Source organism: Ailuropoda melanoleuca, chromosome 13 (assembly GCF_002007445.2).
Source record: "Ailuropoda melanoleuca isolate Jingjing chromosome 13, ASM200744v2, whole genome shotgun sequence".
Taxonomy (NCBI): domain Eukaryota; kingdom Metazoa; phylum Chordata; class Mammalia; order Carnivora; family Ursidae; genus Ailuropoda; species Ailuropoda melanoleuca.
Window position 1 is genome coordinate 33913336 of NC_048230.1, and position 23816 is coordinate 33937151.

The window sequence follows — 23816 nt, forward strand, 5'->3', positions numbered from 1 at the left end:
TCAGGAAGCATCAAGTCTTTGTTCCCCACAACCACTGCTGATGCAGTTTCTGGCACGAAAGAGGGTGTTCGAATGACGGTGACCCAGAGCTGCCCGCCAGGGCACAGGAAACCGGGGCGATCCTTGCGACGGGCTGCCAGCAGATAACGAGACACGCAGACCCTTCCAGCCCCAGTGCCGCACGCAGAAAGTCCACAAAGACAGCCAACTCTCCCCCGGGGAGCTCCAGAGTGTGACACCCCGAGAACATCCCTCGGGCAGAAGCCAAAGAGGCAATTTGCTAAATGCATCATAATTCATATTAGGGAAGACCCTCTGTACCCCCCACTCCCATGAGGAGGTGACGTCCCCAGAATCAGCATTCTGGAGCAGCACCAGGCCGGGAGCTGATGGACACTGCTTGGTGGCACTCTACCATGTCCCTCCTGTCCCTTCTCCTGTTCTGTTATTCATCATCACTCTTTCCCCTAACGTACCAGCTCAGACGTTTCCGGTGCGTAGGACAGAAAACAAATAATAAAATACCAAGTAGTTGCATAAACAAAATAAAGTAGGGGAAAGAGACAGAGATGGGGCTGCAGTGGGGAGACAGGTCTTGGCTGGAATATCACTTCCCAGACCCCAAGCTGACGCAGGACCCCTGCCTCTTTCCAGCTGTCCTGCCTCTCTGTACGTACTCGCTTCCACGTCCGGCTCTCGGCCACACTGTCAGCTCCTTGAGGGCACAGGCCGCCCTCTCCTGGCTCATCATTCCAATAGCTCCACTGCCTCGCCAGAGCCTGGCACCGAGCAGACACCCACGAAATAGATGTCGATTTCTTTCTTCGTTTGAATCCGAATATGTGGGTTTTCCACCTGTTTTTAGGACATTACATTATAGGTCCGACCATTTTCCTAGGTCAATAAATGGCCTTGGAAAATACAATTTTAATAGCTCCCTAATGTGCCTTCAAGTGGATATCATCTCATATTTAAAGATTTAAATGTATCTATCTGTTTATTTAAATTTATTTTTGCTGTTTCTCTGTTGTTGGACATTTAGACCGACCTCAACCGGAAATGGAAGGCAGACACTTCTCTGGTGAGGTCAGCGCTGGTGGCTGACTTGAAGGCCAGTTCGATGATACTCAGACAAGCGACCCTGGGATTTAGAGCACACAGTGCTGCTGTCCCTGGACCATATCCTCCATATACCCAGGGTCCGTATGTCAGCGGACCCCATCCTTGGGAGACCCAGAAGTTGGACCCCATCCTCGGGAGATCCACAGCAAGGATGCAGGGAAGGCCCCCAAATGACTTCTCTGAGGGAACAGTTGTCCCTCTGTTGATTTACATAATCAACTGTTGTTTGCATCCTGCCCAGATCTGCAGTTTCATTTGGGTAAAAAACTGGAGAGGAACATTGTTTTCCTTCACTATTCTCCCCTTCTAGACCCTGTTCCGCAGAACCCAGATTCTGAGTCCCAAGCAGCATCTGGGCTCAGCCACGACCATCCACATCCGGGCTCGGCCTCTGCGCATGACGCTATCCCCAATACAGCATCAGGCACCAGACTCCTCCCCATTCCCTTAACCAATCACCCCTGACCTTCTCTCCGGGAGATGCTGCTCGCCTGTTACAGCAATCAGGATTCTGTGCCCCTCAAGCTGGGAGAGGGGACCGCACGTGGGTGCCCCTCCAACAGCAGCAGCGCATCAGACAGACGCAGATTCATCTCCCAGCGCTGTGCAACCTACCGGCCCTCTCTGAGCCTCTCAGACAGACGCAGATTCATCTCCCAGCGCTGTGCAACCTACCGGCCCCATCTGCACACTGGGATAGGGAGACTCCCTACTCGCCAGCATCATCATCAGGTAAATGGGATCGTCCACACCAGGAGTTTACCACGGGCACGTAGCCGGTGCTCAAGGATTCTTAGCTGTTATTTTACTCCCAGCACCAAACTCAGCCGGCACGGAGTCGGGGCCCGTGAAGGTTTCACAGATCAATGAACAGATAAGTGAACAGGGGAAATGCCGAGTCACGACAAGCCACGTCCCACACCACGACAGTCGGTTACGGACAGTCCACATACTGGCTGCTTCCCGTTTCACAGAGCCAAAAGCTTTGTCTGCCTGGCTGGCTTTCTTCCCACCGAACTGACAGTTTGTTTGGGTCTCCTGGAGACAGTCTGACAGCCCCTAAGCTGCCGGGCTTCGTGGGTTTGTCAGGGAGACTGCTCAATGTCTAGACTGAGACAGACTTCAAACAGGATGCTCTCAAACAGAGCGCTCCGAGAGGCTGCCGGTGTTTTAGAAAGTCCGGGAGAGCAGGACCCACACGCACCCCGGCCTCAGCTTGGACTGCTGGTGCAGCTTGGACTCAGGGGAGCAGCACTTGCAGAGACCGGACGTGAAAACAGTTTCGTGTCCGTGGGGTTTTACGACGGTTCCAGAGACATCAGAACCTCACTGAGAACTCGGCTCCCCAGCGCTGTCAAAGAGGGACCGGCTACCTTTGAACCCTGGCATCTCGTTTGTTAGAGCAGCAGGGATTCGCGCGATGCTCTCATGACCGAGGAGGGGACAGAAGGGCCTTCGATGCACTAAGACCTCACGTGCCATTGCCGTGGGAGGCAGAAGGGCACAGGGACCAAGAGAGAGCGCTCTGCAGTCTGACCCTCGATAGCTGTGCAACTCCGGCCACATCCCTGAGCCTCAGCTTCCCTATCCGGAGAATGGGACTAATAACAGCACCTTCCACACGGGGCTGCAAGGATGAAACGAGAGAACGAATGCAGAGTGAAGCCTAGCACAGCGCCCAGCACACGTTATGTGCTCAGTTCAGGTCTCCTGTGATGATGACGATGATGGTGGTGGTGATGGTGGTGCAGGCACAGGAAGTGGCAGCAGTGGGGGAGGGGTGGAGGCGGGGCAGACGGTGGCGGAAGCAGTAATGATAGAGTCACGTGGTCAAATTTAGGGACTTTTGTATCCTACTGTGAAGAGTCACCCAGCCATTTATCGGCCTGATGTGGGGGCTGAGAGCTTGCCCCCGGAGAAGTCAGGAGAACTCCGATCATCTGCCTTGCACCTTGTTCCCTACGGGCCTCCTGGTTGCAGGAACAGAGGGGAGGAGAGAGACCCGGGCCGGGTCCTGTGCACAGCCAGTCTACACCACTTTGCCAGGGATGCAGTCACACTGGCATTTCCCCACCACGGAGTCTCCTGCAGGTAACATGAAGCCGTTCTCCTCCCTGCAAGGAGCAGAATCCCCTCCGTCGCGAGCGCCACGGGCACCAGGGCGTCTTGCCCAATGAGTGGCTCCCCCGCCATGTGCCCTTATCCCCACCAGGCTCTCCCTTCAGGAACTGATGACAGAAGGCAGGCTTAACAATGCCAGTGCCCTTCTCATACAAAGATCTCTCTCCTGGGCTACCACGGGGGGGGGGGGGGCGGGAAACGTGTGCCTGGCTGTTTCTCTAGGACCGTGGATTCCACCCAGCCCCGGCGACCTGTGTCGGGCATCAGCTAACTGATTTGTCTGGAGGAGGAATCCTGGAACAAAGCAAAACCCAACAAGCATCTTGGGGATCAACTCCAGGACCTTAACCTCAGCAACGAGGCATGGAAACCAACACCCCCCACAGATGGAACCCGATACGTGTTATCTGTTTTGAATTTAGAAAGAAAATAAGCAAAACGGCCAAAATCCGATGAGCTCAGTGTTCCAAAATCCGGAAGCTTTGGTGCCGTGACCGACCCAGTTCACTTTCTGGTTCTGAGAATTTGGTCAGCTAGCAGGCAGGGAAACTCAAGGAGGAAGAGGAAGAACATTTGCTTTGACCTCTTCACTTTTCAGAATCCCTTTCACATCTCCCACCTCTAGTAATCCATAGGCAGCACCCTGGTCTTCTCCAGGAGGAAACTGAGGCAGCAGAGTTAACCCCAGGGGGTGACCATTCCCGGGAATGGGCCAAAACGAGTCACATCACTTAGGCACAGCTAGTCTCTCTGGGCCCCTAAAAGTCCCTGAGCCAGAGACACAGTGTGCCCTAAGCCGCAAGGCATAGCACACACTCACTCCTTCTCGCCTCCTCCCACCTCGGCTGCCGGGGACGGATCTGGAAAAGGAAAAGGAGAGGGCGCAAGAGACGCAGGCCTGGCTTGGGCTATGCAGCCTTCCAGTTCTCTACAGCATTTCATGGGGAGCCTGGGTTCTAGTTTTTTCTTCTTGTATTCCTTGTCCAAGGTGTCATGGCCAAAAAAAAACAAAAACAAAAAACCACCCTTCCTAAAAGGCAAGCTCATTCGGGGTCCTCCTGCGGGTCACTCCCCTTAGCCCCAACACCACGAGATGAGCCGCAAGCTCATTCCACCCAGGGAGTCTCTTTCCTCTTCCACCAAGAGCGCTCGCACGCTAACCCAACACTGAGCAACTGCGTCCTGCTGACTCAGTCGCAGCCCCAGCGGGAAATGCGCCACCAAAAGGGATGGTGAGTAAGGGGGGGGGGGGGGGGGCGGTGCACAAGATGGGTGAAGCCAGGAAGGCTAATACTCACCGGGCATCGGTGGACCAGCCAATACGCCTTCTCCTGGCAATCCAGGGCATACCTGTCTGCCTTATTCCTTTCCTTCCCAGTCCTGAAAAGCCAAAAGCCACGTAAAGGCCAGTAAGACTTCGCATCGTTTGCTCAGTGAGGTACCCCATTGCTGATGACCCAGACCACTCTGCCCACCTCTCCAAATAATCTATGTTTGCCAAAATAATAATCACAGCAAACACCAATATCATATGAATATTAACTCATTTAATCCCCCCAGTGACCTTGTCCCCCTAACTCAGAGGCTCGGGGACGAAAGCAAAGAGAGAATGAATATCCCCCTCGGAAGGTCACACTGTCAGCAAGGAGCAGAGTGGGACTCGAACCCACATCCAGCCCCCGAGTCCAGCTCCTCCTGAGAGCCCTGCGCCCCCGCCCCGCCGTGACTGGCCCCGGCATCGAACTCCACCCCCTGCATTACTACAGTGAGTGTGAATGTCATTCGGGGCTGACATCTGACCCCTGGCTTCATGTTTCCCTGCATTGATAAACAACACCGGCGACATCTGGACAAGTGGGCAGCAGGCCATGCCAGTGCTCACTGACGGGGAAAACGCCGGGTCTCAGGGGGTCCGTGTGTCTCCCTGTTTGTTCCGTTCCATCGCTTCAAAGACCTTGTGCCAAGTCAGGGTTTTTCCAGACCCCACTGATTATCATAAAAGGCTATTTATTTTCCCCCTTATCTCTGTCCCCCCCCTTCCCCACGATGGAGAGGAAACGATGCTGCATTTTCCTCCCACGGAAGCCGGGCCACGTTAATGATCGTGCCATGGGTCCCATTCAGCACCATTTCCACGGCGACCTGCACTCGCACGCTGATGCTTGTTTTCCCAGGCAACGTGGGATGACGCACATGCCCTCCACAAGACAGAGACGGCAACTTATGTGCCAGCTAATGGACTGTGAATGACGTCACCACATCCAGGGAGCCAGATGGGTGGAGAGCACCATTCCGGCGGGCTGTTTTGCCAACCTCCTCTGGAAATTAAATATAAACGCTGTCATTCAACTTCCCCTTGCCAGCCTAACTGCATTTTCCACCAGGTTAATGGCCCTGTGTATGCAGGACGATAGGCCACAGATGGCGTAAGGCGCTCCGGAGTCTCCATCCTGCTGGAGAGCCTGGTAAATAGAGTCCGTCGCTAACTGACAGCAACGGTCCTTTCTGGCTTTGCTCTGAGGCTCTTCTGTGACAGATGTAACTGCAGGAGAGTCGCGATGAATGGAATCCAAAAGAACCAGTAAACAAGCAATCATCTTAGGTTGTCATATATGATCTTTCTCAGCAACGGCAGCGCTTAGTCAATCAACCAGTCAGAGCCCTGGGCGTACATTGGTGAACCAAAGAGACTGTTACAGTCTGAATGTTCGTGTGCCCCTCAAAACTCAGGTGTGGAAGCCCTAACCTCCCACGTGATGGTATCTGGAGATGGGGCCTTTAAGAGGTAATTAGATGAGGTCACGAGGGTAGGGCCCTCGTGACGGGATTAGTGCCCTTGTAATAGAAGACACTCTCCCTCTCTCTCTCTCTCTCCTGTGAGGACGTGAAGGCAGCCATCTGACGGTCAGAAACGAAACCCTGTCATAATCTTGAGCTTGGACTCCCCAGCCCCCCAAACTGTGAGAAAACAAATATCTGTTGATTAAGGCACTTGGTGTGTGGTGTTTCGACATGACCGCCTGAGCTCACACAAATACATGCTCCGTGCCCTTGAGACGCTTTTGGTCTAGACACTGAACAAATAGGAAATAAATATAAAATCACAAATTGCATGATGAGCTCTCAGGAAAAGTTCAGGTGCTCTCATGCAGAATCGGGGAGGGCCACTGCGGTGATTTTTAGATATGTCTACGATTCTTCGATGCTCCTTCCATGGAGAGGATGGTCTGTGTCCTCCCCTCCTGGAAACCAGGTGGGTTTCTCGGGGCTGCTTCAACCAACACAGTATGTCAGAAATGGCCCTCTGTGATTTTTGAGGCTGGGCCATAAAAGGTGGGACAGCTGCCACCCTCCTCACTGGAATATTTGCCCACGAGGCTTCCGACCACCTGTAAGCAATGTGACTGCCCCGGTACCAGCATGCTGCAAGGAAGCCCAAGGCACCCGGAGAGGCCCAGAGGCCCCGTGATGAGGGCGAGAAATGCCCACCCAGTGGCTCCAGGCCCCCAGCTCCAGCCCTTGGACTGCAACCACTTAAGAGACTCAGATCCAGGACTGCCCAGCCAAGCCCTTCCCAAATTCCAGACCAACAGAAACCTTGAAAGATAACAGAACAACTTGCTGTTTTGAGCCACTAAGTCTTAGAATGATCTATGTTCACGAACAACTAATCAGCAAAGCCTCTTTGAGCATGTGACGTTTGAACTGAGAGCTCTCCCTCTGAAGGGTGACAGGACCCTATCTGTGTTTTTAAAATGGGGGCAAATGGGAGCAGAGAGAGCAGTTGGGAGGATACGGCCATGGCCTGGGTGACAGTGAGGTTGGTTCAACCAGGGGAGGGAGGTAGGGGCTGACAGAAGGGGGCAGGTGGGGTGGAAGGAATTTTGCCAGGGTTGGCAAAAGGACCAGATAACTAGACACTGGGCATGGGAGTTTGGGGGTGGGAGGTAAATGGGGTTCCTTGCACTGATGTGGGTAACACTAGAGGAAGAGGTTTGGGGTATGAGAGAGAGAAACATTCAGGTATGAACAAGTGAAGTCTGAGGTGTGACATCATCGTGAGATGTTAAGTAGCTAGATACTGAGTCTGGGGTTCAGAAAAGAGGTGTGCGTGGAGAGGCTCCGTATAACAAAATGGCTACCTCAGAAGCCAACCTAATTTTGTGGTGAGACCCTCTGTATTAATCAGGGCTCTGCAGAGAAATAGAAACAGTAGGAGATTAGATAGATAGGTAGATAGATGATAATAGATAGACAGGGGCACAATCTATTTATTTTAAGGAAAAACACACAATCACACAATTGAGGAGGCTAGCAAGTCTAAATTCTATAGGACACAGCAGGCTGGGGACCCAGGGGAGGGTTGATGTTGCAATTTGAGTCCAAAGGCAATCTGGAAACAGAACTCCTTCTTCCTCAGAAAACCTGTCTTTTTTCTTAAGACCTTCAACTGATTAGATAAGGCCCACCCACACTGTGGAGGCAGTCTGTGCATCACGCAAAGTCTACTGATGTAAACGCTAATCTGATCTAAAAAGTACCTTCACAGGGGCCCCTGGCTGGCTCAGTCAGTGGAGCATGAGACTCTTGATCTCGGGGTTGTGAGTTTGAGCCCCACACTGGATGTAGAGATTAACTGAAAATCAAAAACTAAAAAAAAAAAAAAATTTCACAGTGTCGTCTTAGACTGGTGGTGGCCCAGCTATCTAGGTACCATGGCCTAGACAAGTTGACACAAAATTAGCTACTGCAGACACAAATCTGAAATCAGAGGCAGCCTTTGAGTGAAGCAATGGAGTCAGCAGGGAAAAACCGGTGTCTGAGGAGAGAGCCTTTTATGAATTTCTATGTCCTATGACATGGGCAGCACAGAGCTTTATCTAGGCTGAGGCCAAGGCCTGAGTGGTGGGGCCTTTGGGAGCCACTGAGAATAGCCCTGAGCTGCATAGGCAGCTAGCATGTTCTGAAAACCATATGTCAGGATCTGCAGTCCTCAGGATCACTGGGCTATCCTGCTCAGAGCAGAGAGCTGGAGGAGGACGAGGGGGTTCCAGCCCGGGGTGGAACCCAGTAGAAACTCAAAACTCGTGCACTGACTGGAACAAAGTAATACTAGTCCAGGCTCAACCATTACATCACAGAGTGACCTTGCCACACACTGTTTAAACTCTCTAAGCCTCAGTTTCCCCATTTGTGGATGTGAGGGGTGACAAGAATTACTGCCGTGAGCACTTCCCTCTCACCAACAGGAAAGGAGACCATACACAGAACTCACCAAATAAAGCCTTATGAACAAATACAAGTGATGGGAAGTTAGAGCATTCCCCACAGCTGCTCTGTTTCAGACAGACCTGGGCAGAAACATGTCAATGGTGAAAGGCCCATGCCAGGTCTCTGAGTAATGCTCCTCTATGTGAATCTCAAGCCTCAGAGCAGATAGTCCCCCCTCAAGGCAACAAAGCCATCTGCCATTAGAAGTTTTGTGTTTCCTGAACTGGCATTCCTGCATAATAGTGCTCACCTCTTATGGTGGCTAATTTCATACATCCCCTTGACTGGGTCGTGGGACACCCAGATACTTGGTCAAATACTACTCTGGGTGTGTCCCTGAGGGTGTTTTCAGATAAGGGTATTTTAACTTGAAGGCCTGAGTCAAACAAAAGGGATGACAGTCCCCTGAATGACAAGGAATTCCACCTGCCTGATGGCCTTGAGCTGGGACATCAGTCTTCCCGCCTTCAGACTCAACTAAAATATCAGCTTCTGGGCCCCCAAGCCTCTCAGCCTTCAGACGAAGCTATGCCGCCAGCTCTCCTGGGCCCTCAGCCTGCCAACTGCAGGTCTGGTGACTTCTCAGCCTCTGTAATTGTGTAAACCAATGCCTTATCAAGAATCTCTCAATATACATACATACATATATATCCTACCATTTCTGTTCCTCTAGAGAACCCTAACTAATCCCCCCTACTCCAGTCCTGAGGCTGCTTGATGAGAGTCCACTGTCCAGCCCAACTATGCACCAGCAAAGGTAGACCTTCCAGAAACTGGACCTGCCAGAGTGAGCGAGGTGGGCCAGCCGGACTTACCCATTTTGGTAAAATCTGGTATGGGTCCCCAGATATTCCTGACTCCCCAAATCACAGGCACACAGGAGGATTGTACATCCCCACCAAACGCCTTTGAAGTGGAGCCCAACCATAGGAGGAGTTGCTTTGGCTAATGAATTGTGAACAGAAGTGACATGTGTCACTTGTGACCCGCACGGGCTCTGTTTCCCTCTGCTCCAGCAACAGGCAAAGCCTGGATGGTGCTGCTCCCACAGCATGGCTTCTGGAGTGGGCACAAAGCACGTCAGGGCCCCAGCTAACCCACAGTGGACGTGTAACACAAGCAAGAAATGACCGTGAGGTTTCGTGCTTCCGGGACCTGGGGGCTGTTTGTTACTGCAGCCTGACCTTCTCCTGACTGATTCACTCTCCCCAACATTTACATCTGGCTCTCACAGACAGGGCGGAGACTTCCAGGGACTTCCAGCTCCAGTTCTGAAGTGGACAGCAGGCAAATGAGGGCAGCAGTGGGTGGTTCCACCGTGCGAATCTGCTTAAGATCTTTTTATGCCTCCCTGTGGCCCTTAGCACAAAACCCTCTCACGACCTGCTCCCGCTAACGTCTCGGGTCTCACTTCCGTCAGTCCCAGGCTCTACGCTCTCTGCTTCCGCTATGCAGAACTGCATCAGGTAGGCACTCCCCTGACTCCGGACCCTGGTGCTGTCTGCTCAGAAGATCCTTCCTCGCACCTCGCCCTTCCTCTGCATCCACCACCAGCATCCTTCACCCAGAAACCTCCTATGTAGCCTCCAGGTTCAATGTTGTTCCTCCAGCTCCTTCTGGAAACCCCTGTGTGAGGCCCTCACCTCAGTGCAGCATCAAAACCTGTGTGTTCACCTGCCTGACCCCAGACTGTGCTTTTATATTCCCCATGCCTCGCCCAGGGTTGCACACATAGTGCCCAATGAAGGTTTATTTTAGTAAAAGGAAACAAAGAAGGAAGGGAGGGAGGAAGGGCGACCAGTGGACAAACGTCATCTTTCGCTTACCTGTATTGCTCTTTGGCCTGCATAATGACAAAGTCCCATTTGTAGTTAATTTTTTTGTTCAAGAAATTGTAATTTTCCTAGAAATGGAAAACGAAAAGAACACTAAACCCCATGACATACACTGTGTGCAGAGGGCAGAAAGCTCTAAGCCTATGAGGGCATGCTTCTGCCCAGCAGCAACCTAGCCCCAGCCAAATGATCTCCCATCTCAGCTTTGCAAAAACGTGCATTCAAAGGGTAGCACCGAATTCTCAAAAAGCCTTTACAACAAAAGCCACACCCTGGCTTGGATTTTTTTTTGTTAAATAAATGTATCCCAGATTTGATTAGGAAGAGGAGAAGAGAGCGGGAGAAAATGCAGAAACTCAATATTCAACACAGGGCACCACAAATGCACAAAGGCAAGTCCTAACATCGGCATGATGCTGACTCTTCCAAAAATATGTTTGTAAAGAATAAAAACACAGCAAGATTGCTGCTGTCTACCCAGAAATCTAGCCTTTTGAGGGCCAGGGTGTGTTCTTTGAGAAATCTGACTCATCTGGCCTAAAACAAAAGCTACACTATTGTTTTCCCATCACAAACTCATGTTTAAATCTGTTCATCCTATAATATCCATTATCATGCATATTAATTGTTTCATTGTTCTAGGGCAGCAAAAGGAAGGTAGTAGCTGTTGTGTGTCCAATAGCCACCAAGGCAAGAGCTTAAATTACAGCAGGAGAAACTGAAGCTTGACATGGGGAGGAATTTACTTCAGGAGATGCTTCTAAACGGATGGATGAATGGTGGATGGAGATGGATGGGAGATGGATGGATGGTGGGTAGATGATGGTGGATGCATGGATAGTGGATGGATGAATGGTGGGTGAGTGGATGGATGATGGATGGATAGTAGATGGATGGTGGATGGATGGATGGATGGATGGATGGATGGATGGGTAGATAGCGGGTGGATGGATGGTGGATGGATGGTACATGGATGGATGGATAGACAGTGGGTAGATGGATGGATGATGGATGAAGTGGGGATGGGTGGGTAGGTGGATGGATGGTGGATAGATGGTTGGATAGTTAGTGGATGGATGGCGGATGGATGGATAGACAGTGGGTGGATGGATGGATGATGGATGAAGAGTGGATGGATGGATGGATGGATGGATGGTGGATGGGTGGATAAATGGATAGATAATGAATGGATGGATGATGACGGTACAATGATGTAGGAAACGGGGAAGAGGAAAAACAACAGCTCGAGACTTTATTCCAATTATAATAACATGTACTCGAAAGCATCTCTGTACCTTTTCATATTCTTCTAAAATCCCTTTCTTCTTTATATTTCGCTTGGCTAGATAGATGGCTGGAAAAGAAAGCGATGACATTTTCCATCATCATCGTATTTTAAAACTGCCTCGGCAGCCTTTATATGCATGAGGCTGCTGTGTTTGGCTTGGTGGGAAGAAGTCTCAGCAGAACCCTGGTCCCTTCCCTGGGAACACTCCCAATACAGATGTGAACAGACATAAAGGGCGTGATGACAGCGAGACAAATGTCTCCAAAATGTGGCAAGTAAATAAGCAGTGTGTTAAGGGGTACCAAAAGCATAGGGTGGTGGAGTTTTACCATAGTCTGTATCTTCAGCCGGCCACTGCTGGGTGGGCCAGAAATACGGCGTCTACAAAAGAAACCAGGAAACCATGCTTAAACACTGGGCTGTGTCTGTCCCCCTGGGCCCCCAGCCCTGTGGCTTGAGATGAAACAACCTTAGCCCCCCTCCCCAACCATTTCTAAAGTTCTGATGTATGGGGATATGAAGCCACACGATGACCTTCTCAAATAAGCTTAATCCCATATTAACCTCAAAGTCAAGACCAAGACCTACCTGAAATCGGTACAGGCTATTGTCAGGCTTGAGAACGAGATTCCTGGGATCTTGCAGGGGGTAAATGTAGCCATACTTGACAATAAAGTTGCCCAGGTTCTGTGCCTCTGAGAAGAAACCGTTAAGACATGGAAGTCAAGAGCAGACACCAAAGGCAGAAGCTCATTGCCTGACGCTCACACAGCACCCCAAACCCCAGGAGAGGTGCCCCCATCCTCACAGCACTTCATCCAAGGAGCAAGGGCAGTGGTTCCTGAACTTGGCTATGGGCAACTATGAGCTGGGGAACACAGTAAGAGGAAGATTCCCCAGCCGACCCCCGAGAAGGACAACTCCTAAGTCCAGGGGAGCAGTGAACCCAAACGTTAATGGGTACCACAGGTGGTCCACTGCAGGTGTTCGGAGAAGCTTCTCTGGGCCCTTTGGGTCTGGAGAAGTCCCCAGGAGCAGGGAGAGAATGTCTCTGAACAACAGAACATTCCTTGCTCAGAGAGGAAAGAGGAGGCCATGCTTATAGTCAACTTCTATCCCACGTTCAATTCTGCCTGCCTCCCAGGTCCAGATCCCACAACCTCCCCCCGGCTCCTCCCCGCCTCACTTTAATTCCCACCCACCTCCACTGTGCTTGGAAACACAGTCTCGTTTCTGGATTTGCATCAATTAAAGGAAAACCTTCCTGGCTCTTTCTCAGAAGCGCCAATGAAGCAGGTGTCCTTCCATCCAGCGCTGAGAGAGCATTCCATCCCTCCAGGCCTTGGGCTCAAGGACCCAGCCCACATCCCATCCCTCTTAGCCTCCAAAACTTGAGAAGACTTTCTCACCAGCCCTCCTTCTTCACATCTCACTCCCTCCATCAGCAACAAGCCTCATGTTTTATGCCTTGTTGTACCAACAGCCTCTTTTCCAGTGGTCTGTCAGATTCTTTCTGTTCTGAGCCATCCCTCAAATTGCTGCAAACATCTTAGCTTACAGAAGACTATGCTCAAAAATCCCCATGGCGGGGTGCCTAGGTGGCACACCGGTTAAGCGTCTGCCTTCGGCTCAGGGCGTGATCCCGGCGTTATGGGATCGAGCCCCACATCAGGCTCCTCCACTACGAGCCTGCTTCTTCCTCTCCCATTCCCCCTGCTTGTGTTCCCTCTCTCGCTGGCTGTCTCTATCTCTGTCAAATAAATAAATAAAATCTTAAAAAAATAATAAAAAATAAAATAAATAAAATAAAAATAAAAATAAATTAAAAAAAAAAGAAAATGACTGAAAAGCCATTAAAAAAAAAATCCCCGTGGCTTCCTACTGCTTGTCTCCCACATAAAGTTTGGAATTTGCAGGGGCGCCTGGGTGGCTCAGTCGGTTAAGCATCCAACTCTTGATTTCAGCTCAGGTTGTGATCTCGGGGTCCTGGAATCAAGACCCATGTCGGACTCAGCGCAGAGCCTACTTGGGATTCTCCCTTTCCCCTCCCCCTGCTCACTCTGGAGCTCTCTCTCCCTCTCTGAAATAAATAAATAAATCTTAAAAAAAAAAAAAAAGCTTGGAATTTGCAAACATGCCAATTATACCCCCATCCCTACCCCTCCTCTGCCCTCCACACCCAGGTGAAGTCATTTCTCCCAATTTCCCCTCGTTCCCGCTCCCTGTCTCATTCGTTCCATTTCTACACCACTGCTCTTGCTAGTTCCCCCTCCGGGAAGACAGACCCTCAGGGCTTCCCTCCACAATTCACAAGAGTCCCTTCTTTCAAAATCAGCTTTCTGTGCGCATCACCCCCTCCAAGAATTCTGTGTTGGCTGATTCTTCCCCCAAGTATCCGTTATTCACGTGCTCTCAGTATTTTGTATGAAACAATTCCCCCCCCATCATGCCTTCACTTCTGATTCGGGTCATTTTACATGTGAATGCCTTGTCTCTCCAGTCAATTTCTCAGAGACCAAGGTTAAGCCTCCCTTTAGTCTCCACCCTCCAGAGATTCTCTGGGGGCCCTGCACCCACGGCCGTCCTTGTTGCCGGAGTGCCAGACGGGCGCTCACCCAGATTGGAGATCCAAAGCCGCTGGGCGATCCACTGTAGAACGTCACTTCCTGCAAACCAGAAGTATTTGGCCATTGTCAGAGCCTCCTAGCACATCCCCTGACCTCCACACCCTCCTCCACGCTGTGGCCTGACTTGTCTCTGCTGGACTCAGCTGGGATCTCGTCCCTCTTCTGCTCCAAACTTTCAGGGACTCTCCTCCACGACCCCCCCAATGATTCAGGGTCATCCAGGATCTGACTCCAGCTGGATTTCCCATTGAACCGCCCCCACGCACCCTCGGTCTTTACCTCTCTGGTAGTACTTCTCTTCTTACCTCACAACAATTGGTGCATAGACTATCAGTCATCAGATAGGAAGCAAACAGCCTAAGTCTCAACACTGAAAAAAACCCAGACCCAAGGCCTGCTGTCTGTGGGGCTCCAGATGGACCCTGGTCACATGAAGGGAAATCAGAGCACGAGATGGGAGGAAAGGTGGGGATGAGCTAAGGGTGAGGGGATGGCTCTCCTAGGCTCCCAAGTTCCCAGGCAGAACTCTGAGGAGTCAGAAAATTCTCAATTCAGACCTGGCCTCTCAGGTCATTGCAAAGGTACTCCGGTCAAAGCAGGAGAATGCGATGTATTTTGGTAACACTCCGCGGGCTGATTTATAACTTTAGACAAGGGGATGTGGACTCCACTTCTAGTCTATTAGGGGCTGGCCTGGGAACAATGCAGAGTGAAGACTGGTGTGAAAAAAACCAAGAGAGGAAGACAGGGACGAGATCAGGAGAGGTCAGGAGAGAACAAGCACCCCCCTTCCCACCCATCCCCCAAAGATTCAGATTTAGCTAAGGGCCAAAGCAAGCCAAGTTCCACCAACAATCCAGAACTTCTGTCGGACCCCAGGGAAGCTCTTGCTTCCACCTCACCCTGTGCCCTGCAGCCCCGTAAGCAGAACAGGCTCCTTGGAGGAAGAGGACAACAGCAACTCCGAGGAAAGACAAGAGGCCCTGGAACCAACCATCCCAATTCAGACGCCACCTTGCAAACACCAACGACCACAGTTCCTAGCAACTTCAGGCTGCTTTACAAAGGCCAAGCTTGGAACCTGCCTGCATGGGAACTGGCCCGCAGAACATACAGAGAAGAAGGATCTGGATCTGAGACCCCAGTGCCTGTGCCTCTGTGGCTAAACCGTTCCAAATACTTCCCTCCTCAGCGGTAGTAAAGGGGCATTTCTTCTGGGCCCCTCCAGCAAAGGGAGGGGAGCCACTCACACACTCTCTGAGCTTAATTACCTGCCCACGGCCTGGCTAAGGATGGGCAACTTACCTTCCTCTCCACGCCCTGGGGCACAAGTGTCCAGACATTATCTCTGTCTATGCCCACATGCCCACTGTTATTGCTTTCAGTAGGTCTCATCTGTTGTTCTTAGTTTTATTCGCCCCTGTTCAGCTGTTCTAAAGCAAAATTCTTCATCTAAACTCCTGTGTAAACTCCTAGCTAGGACTGGGTGTTTTAGACTTTCCACCTGGGGTCTCCCTGAATGCCACTCAGAGGTATGCAGACCGAGAGAGAGAGACCCAGGCAGACAGCAGACAGATTAGTGCTCTCCACCAAGGAGCCGAGGGGTTTCTCATCCACTTGACTGTTTCCTAAAATAGACCAAATAAGATTACAGGCCACCAGCGTCTGCGCCACGTGGTCTGTGCTAATAGTGTGGCCGGCTCCCACGTCAGCCACCTTCGTCGCCAAAGTCCTGGGTCACCTGCCATCTGAGGAGCTGATGCTGATTTCCCAATTTGCTTGTATCAGCGCTGACGCAGGACCCAAGGCTTCTCCCCGAGTCCTGTTCCAATGGCCGCTAAAATTCACCCACAGGAGGAACAGGAAGAAACACGGCAGGCGGGCAGCCTCGCCCAAACCCAGGAACCAAGCGCACCCTGTGTGCAAGGAAAGAAAGTAGCTTTTCCACTGACGGCGGATAAGGGATGGGCACTGGGATCAGATCCAAGCTCAGCCATTTGTGAGTTTAGTGACAGGGGGACCAGCAGCTGAACCTCTCCTCTTGTCCATGGCCCCATCTGCAAAAAGCAGATGGTCCCTTCGACCCTGAACTTGATGGTGGGTATTTAGTGACACGGTGTGGGAAGCTGCTTGCCATCGCCACACATCGAGCATCCATGCTTGCTGACCACGTGCTCAGTACTATCTCACCAAACTCCCGCAATCGATCTCTTCGACAGGGATTGCTAGTCCTGCTTTCAAAATGAGAAGATTAAGACAAGGGCTACACAGCTTGAAAGAGGCACCTGAAGGATTCAATCCTAGGGGGCATGTCTCAAAGTCCAGTTCTCCTCGCACGGTGCTAGACCATCACTGACCCACGCATTGAAGAAACTTCTATGAAAACCTCCACCCTGACCAACATAGGCTAAGCATGGGAGTTAGCCAGGTGAGCAAGACAAGGTATCTCCCCTTGAGGGCTTCCCAATCCAGGGGAGAATTCAGGCCAGAATTAATGAGAACCAGGAGTGGAGCGGGGCAGGGGCAGGGGCAGGGATGCCTTCGGGAAGAATCAACCTAAGTACATCTTAAATGCTGGGGAAAATGCAGACCCACCCTGAGAAGTCTGCCCATCAATCCCCGCTCTTGAGGCGTCTGTGCAACTCTGCTTCCTAGCCCTTCCCAGTGTGGCTCGTCACTTTCCTTTTCTTCTGTGAGCTACTCTGTCCAATTCTGATCAACTGCTCTTTTGCTCCAACCAACCCGGTTGAATTTCTGTTGTTTGCCCTCAAGGAGACCTGAGTGACACACTGTTGGCCGGGGCACTCCTTCTTCCAAACAGACAGAGAGGGAAACAGGAGGACACTGTGAGCCAGCTTGCCTCTGCCAAGACCACGGCACCTTGAGTGAAAATAGTCAGCTCGTGGTGGGGGAGAGAACGAGCATTCACGAGGAGCGGTGCAGAGTGGCGAGGCCCAGGCCCGTGCTTGGAGAAGCTGTCTGATTCGGGCCACAATGTATCTCAGGAAACACTCTCTGCCGATATCCTCAGATGATGCTCCCTTACCCCACATCCAGAGGAAAGAGACAAGAGACACTGGTGCTATCCCGGTGGGGTACCTAAGACGGGTGTCAACAGGGATCAGGAAAGGGTGGAGCAAAGACCACGTTTTTTTCTGCCGGAGAGTACTTTTTTTTTTTTAATGCTACCTAATTTCATTAAAACAGGCAAAACAGAAAGCAGCAGTAAAAGCTTTTTAAATGATCTCCTGTGAGGGATGGCTTCACAAAGTGACCTATTAGTTCCTTTTCTCCTTTCCTTTCTGACCCCTTTCCCAGAAGAAGCCTGTGGTCCAGGGATCAGCAAACTTCCTCTGTAAAAGGCTGTCAATACTTTTCAGTTTTGCGGACCAGGATTCAGTCTCTGAACAACTACCCAGCCCTGTCATTGTAGCATAAAAGCAGCCAAAGATAATACAGAAATAGGGATGTGGGGGCGCCTGGGTGGCTCAGTCAGTGAAGCTTCTGCCTTCGGCTCAGGTCATGATCCCAGGGTCCTGGGATCGAGTCCCGCTTTGGGCTCCTTGCTTAGGAAGGAGTCCGCTTCTCCCTCTCCCTCTGCCCCTCCCCCCAGCTCCTTTTTTTTTTTTTCTATCTCTCTCAAAAATAAATAAAATATTTTTTTAAAAAGTGGGATGTGGATGTGTTCCAATAAAGCTTTATGCACAAATAACAGGCCATGGGCCAAACCTGGACCTCAGGCTATAGATTGCCAACCTCTGTGTGTGGACAGTTCCAGGCCAAGACTAAGTCACAAAATATACTACCTGTCATGGCGTGAGGGACGCTGGTGACCAGAACCTTCTGGTTCTGCATTCTGACCCCCGTCTCTGGGTTCTGCATGTCCTTCACTAGGGCTTCGATCTGCAAAACAGAACCGAAAACACTGGCTGACCAGAAGTGTCTCAAAAGCCAAGCAAGGCCCCTGTCTGCAGCGCGGAGGGGGCGAAAGATGCGACGAGGAACACCGGGAGCTTACCATCAGGAGCTTGCGATCTGGATGGATACGGAGTGACCACAACACAACCAGGTTCAACGTGTCCTTCACAGACACAAACACCCTCGCTGGGTGCGGGAGCTCAGAGAGCTCTGACCTGGGAGAGTCTGCTCAGGCTCAGAGGAGAAGGGGAGACTCAGCAAACAAGGATTTTGCTGGACAGAAAGTGAGAAGACACAGGAGCCAGTGCCCAGGGCGAGAGAGGGACAGACAACGGGGGCAGACGAAGCAAGAACCACAGCTGGGGGCCAGATCACAGTGGGCCTTGAATGCCATTCCTGGAGCGTGCATTAGGTCCCCCCAGCAACTGCGGGGCAGGAGCATAATCCAGCCCAAGCTTGGGAAATGTGGCCCGTGACAGAGACGAGCACTGAAGTATGAGGACGTTTGCCAAGGAGGAAAGAAAGGGGAAGAGTCATTTGAAGCTACTGCAATGGTCCCAGCAAGAAATAGTGTGGCTCTCCTCTTGCCACATCTGCCTCCCTGTGTCTTCTCAGGTGAACAGCCAGAGAGAATCTTTCAATTATTTTAGAAGGTGTCACCCCTCTGCTCGAAACCCTGCATCAGCCATTCCACTCAGAGGCAATGGCAAAGCTCCCCAGCTGGCCTACGTGGTTGGGTCCCCTTCCTCCTACAGCCGCCCACCTGACTCCCTCCGATCCAGCCACACTGGCCACCTTGCTGCTCCCTGACCATGCCTAGCACGTACCCACCCCAGGGCCTTTGCTCTGGTTATTCTCTGTGCCTTGCCCGCTCTTCCCTGTGTAACTAACTCGCTCACCAGTTTCTCCCGCTAACATGCTCAGAAGGCCCACCCTGACCATCCTACTTAACACTACAACCTTCAACTCCACCCCGGCATTGCTGATCCCTACTCGCTTTTTCAGTAGCACTCACCTTCTAACATAGGAAATTATCTGCCTATCAATCACATTGCTTATTATGTGTCTCCTTTGTTCCTAGAAAGTAAGCCCTTCAAGGGCAGGTCTTCTGTCTGCTGTGGTCCGATGCTGCTATCGTGCATGCTGGCATAGAGCCAGACGCGTAGCTGGTACCAGTAAGCAGCTGGTGCAGAAGGGAATATGCAAATGAAGGCAATGGCAGGGGCGATAGGCAGGCTCCGCTTTTAGAGCCCTAGTTAACTCGAGTGAACTGTACTTGCAAGTGACTGACTTGTTCAGTGAGGGCGGCAAAGTTTATAATTCCGCGGCTCAGAGTTGCCAGGTCCCAGAATAGAAAAACGTAGGAAGTGCCAAAGAAGGAGCATCTTCTGAGGGCAAAACCTCCCACCTCGGGATGCTGGCCGAGCTAGCCACGGTGTCTGGCAGGTGACGGGAAATGAACATCCCAGGTGCGAAAGAGATAAGGGTCAGAGAGATGAATTAGTCATGAGCATCGGAGAGAGAGAGCTGAAGCAAAGGGAACCCATGAGCTGTCGGGGGGCGGGGGGGGAGCGAACTGCAGGAAGACATCTGCATGCTCTTTATTTTATTTTGTTAATAAAAAAATCGTTTTGGGGGCGCCTGGGTGGCACAGTCATTAAGCGTCTGCCTTCAGCTCAGGGCGTGATCCTGGCGTTCCGGGATCGAGCCCCACATCGGGCTCCTCCACTAGGAGCCTGCTTCTTCCTCTCCCACTCCCCCTGCTTTGTTCCTTCCCTCTGTCGCTGGCTGTCTCTCTCTGTCAAATAAATAAATAAATAAAAATAAATCTTTAAAAAAATAAAATAAAAAATTAAAAAATCGTTTTTTATTGAAAAAATTAAACAGAAGTTAAATCCACCGAAGGCTGTTGTAAAACAAACCGGGTGGGTTGGCACAGTTCAAAGCAAAAGACAACCCAGGTGTGTGTCTTGTCCACGTTTATCATGGGCACTGACAAAGCCTCACGAGTCCGAAGTTTCAAGCTTCCTGTTCCCCCAGGAAACCTCTCCTTCCTGAAGAAACCATGCACCCCCCAGCCTGCCGCGTGCTTGCCGTGGTCAGTCAGTCATTCAACAACCAGGCAGTCACTTCGGAAAACCCAAGATAAGGTGATGTGGTCCCCGAGCCCAAGGAGCTCACTGGTGCAAGGATATTACGGGACAACTTGGGAGGGACCCTGACGAAGGTGAGTTCCCGGTATTATGAGAACACAGCAGCGCCAGGAAGCGGTCAGGAGTGGGTCACTCCTGGAGTGAATCTTAAAAAGATGAATAGGAATCAGGCACCAGAAAGAAGGGGGGGGATGGTGGACCAGTGCATTCCAGGCTCCGGGGACAGCAGGAGCAGAAGCACGGAATACAAATGGGCAAGCAGGAACGAAAACCTTTCCTGTCCTTCTCCGTCCAGAAACCCTCTCCTGCATAGAGCTGGGCGTATCCTCCTGGAGGGCTGCACCTCAAACCCGACCTGCCCAGTTCCAGCCGCTCCCCAAACCAAAACAGGTCACTGCTTCACCCGCTTCCCCTCAATTTAACTGACTTGGTTATCTCATCATTATTCTCCTGCTTTTAAATAAAACAACACTCCAGCGCTCCGTACAGCCCTTTACAATTACTAGTCCTTTCAGACGCTGCGCCTGGCAATGGTACAAAGAAAAGAAACCCACGGTTCTCACAGTTCCATGGGGCTTCCTTTCTCTACTACCTGTGGGATTTCACTGAACCTCTCTGAATGTCCTTGCTCTGCCATAAAATGGGGACAGCAGATAGTCTATGCCCAGGTAACTGACACACTTCTGTAATCTCTGAGAATCTCATTAAGTAATTGTGTAAAAATGCTGTACAAGGACAGATATGTTATATACTCATAAAGATATATACTTTATCAGGACGCCTGGGTGGCTCCGTCGGTTAAGGTCATGACCTTGGGGTCCTGGGACTGAGCCCCGAGTCGGGCTCCCTGCTCAGTGGGGAGTCTGCTTCTCCCTCTCCACCTGCCCCTCCCCCCACACCCCACTCTCTCTCATATGTAAATAAATATAATCTTTTTTAAAAAAGATACAGGCTTTATCAGGAGAGATTCATGTTAGTGGCTCTGGTTGGAATCATTAATATTAGTAGCTTTTGTATAATTAATGCGTCTTTGAGACTTTGCATGCACGGCTGTGTTTAGATGACTGGGAATAAAAACCCCGTTCTCGTCGCCGTTCAAACACAGGTATTTATGGAGCTCGGTTAAGTGCACAGCACTGTGGGGGCGATGCTACAAGGTAAAAGACATCCTCCAAGCCCACAGAGGACTGGGAAGACATTTGTATAAATAAAAAGATAACTAAGATAAATGCTAGAGATCTGGGAGCAGAAAAAGCCCAGCTCAAATCCCTGCTCAAGGTAGAAGCTAGGGAAATTGCTAAACTTCACTAAGACTCATTTCTCTGTAAAATAGAGATTGCAATATTACCTATATCATCAGAGGGCTGTCATGAAGATTAGCTGAGATTGAGGGTATAAAGCACTTACTATAATGCGATCTACAGACTATTTCGTAGACAGCAACTGCAGACTGAATTAGGCACCAAATAAAGGGGAAGGCGCTAACTGCAGTAGGAGCCAAGGCACGAGAAGGATGGCTGAGAAGATCTCCCAAAAAACGTGCGTGGAGGGCGAAGGGGATCTTCCTAGATAGTGAGGATGGGGCTGTGCTCCAAGGGAGGGACCGTCTGAGAAGGCGCCGGGCTTCTCTACACAGGAAAGTGAAGAGACTGAACTTGGAACCCTTGTGCACTGTTGGTGGGAAAGCAAGATGGTGCCACTGCTATGGAAAACAGTACGAAAGCTCCTCCAAAAATTAAAAAGAGAATGACCCGCAATCCCAGTTCTGGGTGTGTACTGAAAAGACCTGAAATCGGGATCTCGAAGAGAGATGAGCAGTCATGTTCACTGCAGCCCTGTTCACCACGTGCAAACAGCCTAGATGTCCATCAACAAATGAATAAGGAAAATGTGGCAGAAACATACAATGGAACCTTCGTCAGACTTTAAAAAGAAGGAAACTGCAACAATAGGGATGAACTCGGAGAACAATCTGCTATGGAGAACATTTTGCTAAGTGTAGTAAGCCTGTCACAGAAGGACTGCATGGTCCCACTTACGTGGGGTACCTAAATTCATAGAATCAAAGAGAAGGATGGTGGTGCCCGGGGCTGGGGGAAGGGAAGCGGGGCATTGCCAACCACCAAGCATCAGGTTTCAGCTAAGCAAGGTGAAGAAACTGTAGAGATCTGCTCTCCCATATGGTTTGCACACTTCAAAATTTAAGGGGGTAGATACTCTCAATAAGTGTTCTTATCACAATAAAATACAATTTAAAAAAGAGTGATCGACAGAGACTGACCCAGCTGCTGTGGAGGTGAAGGGTCACGCAGGGAAGCAAGGCTGAGGGCACGCCGCACCTGCCCAGACACTTCCTCGGCTCACAGATTGTTTGGGAACAGAAATTATCCATTTCAGCTTCTTCTGCAAATTTATAGGCTACTCTAAGAAGTGCCTGATTTTCTGAGGTGTGGACTTCGGCCTCCCCCTTTCCCACATTAGCTGCCAGATAAAATCCCCTATTTGTCCAAAAATTTTTGGATGAAACAGCCATGTTTCACAGAAACAGGGGGCCCAGATATTGGAGAAAAAAATAGAAATTGCCTTATGAGTTAGAAATCTGAGTTCCTCTGAGAGAAAATCAGTGGATTGGATTTCTTTTCTTCGAGTTAAGGGGGGAAAAAAATCTAGTTATAAAGAGTTTGAAAATAATCTTCAGGGGAGGAATAATGAGAGTTATTTTAAAAATACAATGAGGGGAGTCACATTTCCTTCCAGCAGGTGTGTCACTGTTCACAGAAAAGAAGGGCCGGTGGGAGGAGGGAGCATCACGTGAACCTTGAGAACATTTTGAAGGCGTTCAGCCCAGTGCAGTTCCAATCAATTTTCCTTAGAACTTTCCTCCTATAAATTCCTCTAAGGGGTCTCCCCAGTCACCTAGGGAAACAATGAGAGACTCTGTTATGGGCTGAACTGTGTCCCCCAAAATTTGTACGTTGAAGCCTTAATCCCCAGTACCTCAGAATGTGAGTGTATTTGGGGAGAGGGTCTTAAAGTGGCCATGAAGGTAAAATGAGGTCATTAGGTGGGCCCTCATCCGGTACGACTGTGTCCTCAGGAGAGGAGGAGATTAGGACACAGACAGGTGCAGAGGGAAGGCCATGTGAGGACATGGGGAAAGGTGGCCGTCGGTGAGCCACGGAGAGAGGCCTCCAAGGAAACCAGCCCTGCCGACGCCTGGTCTTGGATTTCTAGCCTCCAGAGCTGTGAGGAAATCAATTTCTGCTGTCGAAGCCACAGAACCCATGGTACTTTGTCATGGCGGCCCAAAAAAAGGATAGACTCTGCATTCCATCAATCACCCCAAGAGAAAAACCCCTTTGCCCATCGTGGAGAGGAGAGAATCCCAACTGTTTCCAAGTTCTCCAGAGAGCCAGCAAGAAGCCCTGGCCTTTCTACTCCAAAAGGCTGCCAACTCTCACACCTCCCCCTGGTGTCCCGT

The 23816-nt window shown here is 50.7% G+C and overlaps 1 protein-coding gene across 7 annotated transcripts in view; it reads right to left on the bottom strand.

Moving 5' to 3' along the window:
- RGS9 (regulator of G protein signaling 9) overlaps nt 1-23816 on the bottom strand; it is a 64822-nt gene that overhangs the window by 36098 nt on the left and 4908 nt on the right. For 3 of the 7 annotated variants that reach the window (XM_034640897.1, XM_034640896.1, XM_034640899.1), the window contains exons 2-8: nt 18071-18167; nt 14253-14303; nt 12226-12332; nt 11967-12018; nt 11645-11703; nt 10341-10417; nt 4542-4623 (exon numbers count right to left, since the gene is read on the bottom strand). In XM_034640897.1, coding sequence (XP_034496788.1) covers nt 4542-4623; nt 10341-10417; nt 11645-11703; nt 11967-12018; nt 12226-12332; nt 14253-14303; nt 18071-18167 — 525 coding nt within the window. Of the gene's footprint in view, nt 1-4541; nt 4624-10340; nt 10418-11644; nt 11704-11966; nt 12019-12225; nt 12333-14252; nt 14304-18070; nt 18170-23816 lie in introns of those variants that run through there. The other 4 variants (XM_034640898.1, XM_034640901.1, XM_034640902.1 and 1 more) reach the window with 4 other exon arrangements.